This window comes from Genypterus blacodes, unplaced genomic scaffold, assembly GCF_046128005.1.
Source record: "Genypterus blacodes isolate CSIRO-AG114 ecotype Tasmania unplaced genomic scaffold, CSIRO-AGI_Gbla_v1 ptg000499l_1, whole genome shotgun sequence".
NCBI classification, from domain to species: Eukaryota; Metazoa; Chordata; class Actinopteri; order Ophidiiformes; family Ophidiidae; genus Genypterus; species Genypterus blacodes.
In genome coordinates, this window is record NW_027467258.1 from 17,501 (window position 1) to 23,160 (window position 5,660).

Genomic DNA, 5,660 nt, shown 5'->3' on the forward strand with positions numbered 1-5,660 from the left:
GAGACACACAGACCAGGATCTGTCAAGATCTGGGTCACAGGAAGAGACTGAACTACTAAAACCCCCCAGCAGGGGGCAGCGTGTCTAAAGCCTCATACTGCTGTGTGTGTGTGTGTGTTTGTGTGTGTGTGTGCGCCTGTGTGTGTGTGTGTGTGTGCCTGTGTGTGTGTGTTTGTGTGTGTGTGTGTGTGTGTGTGTGTCCACATGCAGCCAAGCCCGTCCGTGCCGGGCATCAGCACCAACAGAACCCGTCTGCATTCCCATCCGTGAGAAGTGCGATCCGTGCAGGGGGCGGGGCCTCGAGCCCCCGTCATCACTCCGCCCGACCACAACCACACAGGAAGTAGATGACAGGTGGGCCAAAGTGACAGGAAGCACAAACACACAGACAAGCAGTATTTACATTTTGACCTACATGAGACCTGTTAGCAACTAAGCTAACAGAAGTGCTAGCAGCTGCTAGAGTAAAGCTACACTGAGCTAGCACTCATGCTAATCAGGCTAACAGAAGCTCGTGTGTTGTTTAAATGTCTTTCAGGAAAATCTGTCATCAAAGTGAAGGTGAAAGGCAGGACACACAGACTGCAGCTCTTCTTCTTCTTGCTGTTATTGTCCTTCCTCCTTCTCAGGCTGATGAAGACTCTTCTGTCTCACCTCTCTGCCTTTAGCACAACCACAGACTCCTCCTTTACTGCCTGACATTCCACCATATTAGCCAGGAAGTGCTTTCTTCTTCTTCTTCTTCTTCTTCTTCTTCTTCTTCTCCTCTGTCTGTCACTGAGGGCCACATTAAGCTCTGAGGCTCCATGAAGGTGTGATGTTGGTGCAGTGTGGGCTGAAGGCCATCAGACCGCTCAGATTGTTTTATATCGTCCGTCCTGTCACTCGTGAGGGCTTTTATTTTCTAGTCTTTCACTGGTGTTACTATGACAACACAAGATAAAGTCATGAGGTGAGGCAAGACACCGATGTGTCCTCCACCTGAAGACTGAGAGACATTTAGGACACAACCTTCATGTTTACATGAGCGGGGCTGGGAAATGTGGCCTGAAGTCTCTCTCTCTCTCTCTCTCTCTCTCTCTCTCTCTCTCTCTCTGTCTCTCTCTCTCTCTCTCTCTCTGTCTCTCTCTGTCTCTCTCTCTCTCTCTGTCTCTCTCTCTCTCTCTGTCTCCCTCTCTCTCTCTCTCTCTCTCTCTGTCTCTCTCTCTCTCTCTCTGTCTCTGTCTCTCTCTCTCTCTATCCCTCTCTGTCTCTCTCTCTCTCTCTCTCTCTGTCTCTGTCTCTGTCTCTCTCTCTCTCTCTCTCTCTCTCTGTCTCTGTCTGTCTCTCCCTCTCTCTCTGTCTCTCTCTCTCTGTCTCTCTCTCTCTCTCTCTCTCTCTGTCTCTCTCTCTCTCTCTGTCTCTCTCTCTCTCTCTGTCTCTCTCTGTCTCTCTCTCTCTCTCTGTCTCTCTCTCTCTCTGTCTCTCTCTCTGTCTCTCTCTGTCTCTCTCTCTCTCTCTGTCTCTCTCTCTGTCTCTCTCTCTGTCTCTCTCTCTGTCTCTCTCTCTCTCTCTCTCTGTCTCTCTCTCTCTCTCTCTCTCTCTCTCTCTCTCTGTCTCTCTCTCTCTCTCTGTCTCTCTCTCTGTCTCTCTCTCTCTGTCTCTCTCTCTCTCTCTCTCTGTCTCTCTCTCTCTCTCTGTCTCTCTCTCTCTCTCTGTCTCTCTCTGTCTCTCTCTCTCTCTCTGTCTCTCTCTCTCTCTGTCTCTCTCTCTGTCTCTCTCTGTCTCTCTCTCTCTCTGTCTCTCTCTCTCTCTCTGTCTCTCTCTCTCTCTCTCTGTCTCTCTCTCTCTCTGTCTCTGTCTCCGTCTCTCTGTCTCCCTCTCTCTCTCTCTCTCTCTCTCCCTCTCTCTCTCTCTCTCTCTCTCTCTCTCTCTCAGACCTCAGCATGTTTCCTTGTGTCTGGTTCTTATTGTGTCACAGTTTTGTGATAAACTTCACTTCAGTGTGTAAAAACATTCCTTCACTCAATATTTCAAAATGATGACATCATATAAAGGAACTGTTTGTGTTTGCTGTTCTTTAGCTGAACTGATCAGCTGTGTGTGTGTGTGTGTGTGTGTGAACACAGCTGTTTGATTGTTTATCAGCAGTCGATCACAATGAAAAAAAAGCTTTATTATACTGTAATTATTTATTTTTTGTACTTATTTATAATTTCAATAATTTATTGATTTTAATTGTTTGTTTATTTATATATTTTCCAGCGATAAGGAGACTTTTAAATGATCTTGTTATTCTGAGAAACAAAGATGTTGCCCGTCGTCTCTCAGTTGGCACAGATCAGCAGTGCTGCGTGCGTCCTGTCTCTTTAAACCAGGCTTTGCTTTGCGTTGATTGACCAGTAGGGGTGCTGTAGAGCAGTGATGCTGGCACCGCAGTGTATTACCGCACGAATGAGCGCCGACACAAGGGGGCAGCTACTCAGTGCTGAGCAGGACTCTTGTGGTTTGGGGGCGGGGCTTCATGTTTCAGGCTCGGCCACGCCCCCTGGTTGTGATGCTCTGCCTTCAAACATTCATTCTCACTTTCTAATGAGATTTTCTGACTGTTTGTGTTTTAATCCACCTGCTGTTTTTCTTGTTTCTACTTTTTTACCTTGTAGGCGTCGCTGCCGTGTTCGTAAAGCACATAAACATACGTGTGTGTGTGTGTGTGTGATGGTGACGGCTCGGTGCTTTGACTTCCTGTTTACACACTAATGAGCTTCTGCTTTGATGTGACGGATGACATCATCATCTGAACAGTCAATAAATCACTTCTGCAAAAAACGTGTTTTATTTCGTAGAATATGACGTAATGTTTTTAAATCCTGATCATTCAGTCCGAAGAAAGAGAACCAGAGAGGAAATCATCCTGTCTTCATTTCAGAGAGTTGTTTATTTATTATTAATTAATTTGCAAATGATCTTTATTTTATTTTATTTTTATTTTTGTACTGATTTATTTTTCAATCTTTATTTGTTTATCGATTCAGAGGCAATAATCTGTTTTCAAACCTGAATGTTTTTCTCTTTTACAAACTTTTATTTTCTGTATTTAATGATGTCACTCTTTTGCCCCTCCCCCTCTGACCACGTGGGGGCGCTGTGTGTGTCTGGCGGAGGTTTGTGCAGCAACACATGGAGACCTCAAAGTGAAGCTAGAGAATTTAAAGTTAATTTTAAGTTAAATGAAACACTTTGATTCAATTTGGGTCAAATTAATTATCCTTAAAAAAGGGGGGGGGGCTCCTGTGTTCTGGTTCTGTCTGTATTGACCCGTTGGCGTGTGTTGGACATGGAGGTTCCATGTTCAGCCCCATGCTCCTGTGATCCACTGTGGTCAGGAGGGTTCAGCTTCAGGGATCAAGGGAGGCAGTGGCTCAGTGGGTAGAACTTCCGCTTGGGAACCGGAGGGTCGCCGGTTGGAGTCCCTGCCGAGGTGCCCCTGAGCAATGCACCGAACCCACAATTGCTCCCCGCCTCTGCCAAGGGTGGTAATGTAATGTAGGTCGCTTTGGATAAAAGCGTCTGCTGAATGATCGTAATGTAATGACAAACCTGGAGAACTGAGCCCAGATCCAAACTGAGCCCAGACTTTTGTGTGCGCGGCCTTCGTGGTTGTGTTTCAGTGTTCTGACTCCAGAGGAGGAGCCGTGTGTGTGATGGATGATTGGCAGCTGAGTGGTGTTACCAAACCAAGACTTTGTGTTAAACAGCTTCTACATTATTCTCTTTCTTTTTTATTGAGATATTGTGATTTATATTATATAAGGTATTATATATGTTATTCAATTCAATTAAAGATTACTGTTTAATGTGTGTGTGTGTGTGTGTGTGTGTGTGTGTGATAAGGTGGGGGTGGGGTGTGTGCAGCTCTGAGTGACAGGCACAGCCTCGGCCTCCTTTTGGTCCTCAGCTATTTAATGACTCAACACATCCACACACTCCTCATCTCCTTCACTCTGCTTACTTTCCTCTCTACTTAGTTCTTAGTGATTTAACCACGGTGCCTCTTCACACTTAAAATAAATGATCCAACTTCACTTAATTAGTCCAGAAATATATTTGATTTAGTTCCTGTACATAATGAGCCATGGTTGTGTGTGTGTGTGTGTGAGTGTGTGTGTGCCTGGAATGTTGTGAGTGGAGACATAACTCCGTCCTCTGTCACGTGTCCTGACCCGACCTGTCCACCAGGGGGCAGCAGCGCAGCAATGACACCGTTCATCTAACACAATGGGCTTAGTGATGATGCAGCAGGTGACAACAAGACGTACAGCGATGGATCAATGTTTAAAAAGGAAACATGAAGACTCCCAACTGTGTGTGTGTGTGTGTGTGACAGCAGCTTCATGGTCCCAAGCTAGCTTAAACACCATCTCCAAACAAGGCACCTGCCACAGAGTATTTTGTTTGAGGGAACATGGACACAGAGAGACGACTGGCTAGTTGTCATTTTGTAACACTTCTGGTTCTAAGTTCCTTCCCTCTGCCTCCCTCCCTCAGCTGTTCAGAGTCCAGCTGAGTCCAGACTTTTGTGGCTGTATTTCAGTGTTCTGACTCTGAGGGGCGGAGCCTGCTGTGATGTTTGGTAAGAGCTTTGGTAACAGCTGAGTCATGTTACCAAACTATGACTCTGTCTTTAAAAGCTTCCATTAGACTTTACTTTACTCTGCTAACTTTACACTTAGCCTTACTTTACCTTAGACTTGTCCTATTTTATTTCAGCCCCTTTTCTTATTTTGTTTCATTTTATTTCATCTTTGTGTTATTTTATTCTTTATTGTTGCTGTTTAGGTTTATTTCATTTATTTTAACTCCATTGAAGTCATTTTGTTTTGTTCTATTTTATTCTGTGCTTTTTGACTTTTAGTCCGTATTTATTTGATTTTAGGAACGTGTGTGTGTGTGTGTGTGTGTGTGTGTGTGTGTGTGTGTGTGTGTTCCATACAGGAAACTTTATGGTGAGCTGAAACATCATCACACAGTGCAGCACAAAGGATTGTGGGATACTCCCCCCCCCCCCCCCCCCCCCCCCCCCACACACACACACAGGTTATAAAACCTGAGATAATTTTCATTTTGAATTTTCAACCAAAAAAGCCGCACTGTAAAAACGACTTTTATTATTGATTTACTTTATTTATACATTATTTATTCAAATTAAAACTTTTCTGTGTCTTTTGTTTCATGACTTTTTTTTACTTAAAGAATTTCAGAAAATGTATTAAAAAAGTTACAAACCAGTCCAAAAGTTTAACAGTGCAGATTTTCAGGTCAAAAATAGAAATAAAGCTTTTCTTGTGTGTTCACTGGAGCTAAAGTACTTTATTACTTTATGGTTTCACAAATGGCTTCCGTCTCCCATCATGCCCCTGTGTGGGCCCGGCCCAGCCAATCAGGGTGCAGGGACGTGCTGATGCTTGTGGTCTGGGGTATAAGACCCTGCGGAGCCCTGTGGGCCCCCCTGAGCAGTCGGAGAGTTCCCAGCCTTGCTCGGCTGAGGGGAAAAGCAAAACTACACGGCTCATCGGTGTAGTTTTGTTTTTGGAATATTCTGAGGCTCGCGACGTTCTCTTGGATTTCATCACACAGAACTCTCTGGATAAAGATTGTTGCTTCTCATTAGAGCCCGGGGC

The 5,660-nt window shown here is 44.8% G+C and overlaps 1 protein-coding gene across 1 annotated transcript in view; it reads left to right on the forward strand.

Annotated features, from left to right (window-relative positions):
• Positions 1–838, forward strand: part of LOC142990297 (kinesin heavy chain-like) — an 11,045-nt gene extending 10,207 nt beyond the window's left edge. Inside the window, exons 24-25 of the mRNA XM_076140036.1 lie at positions 211–354; positions 539–838. Coding sequence (XP_075996151.1) covers positions 211–347 — 137 coding nt within the window. The 3' untranslated portion in view covers positions 348–354; positions 539–838. The remainder of the gene's footprint in view (positions 1–210; positions 355–538) is intronic.
• The last annotated feature ends 4,822 nt before the right edge of the window (positions 839–5,660 follow it).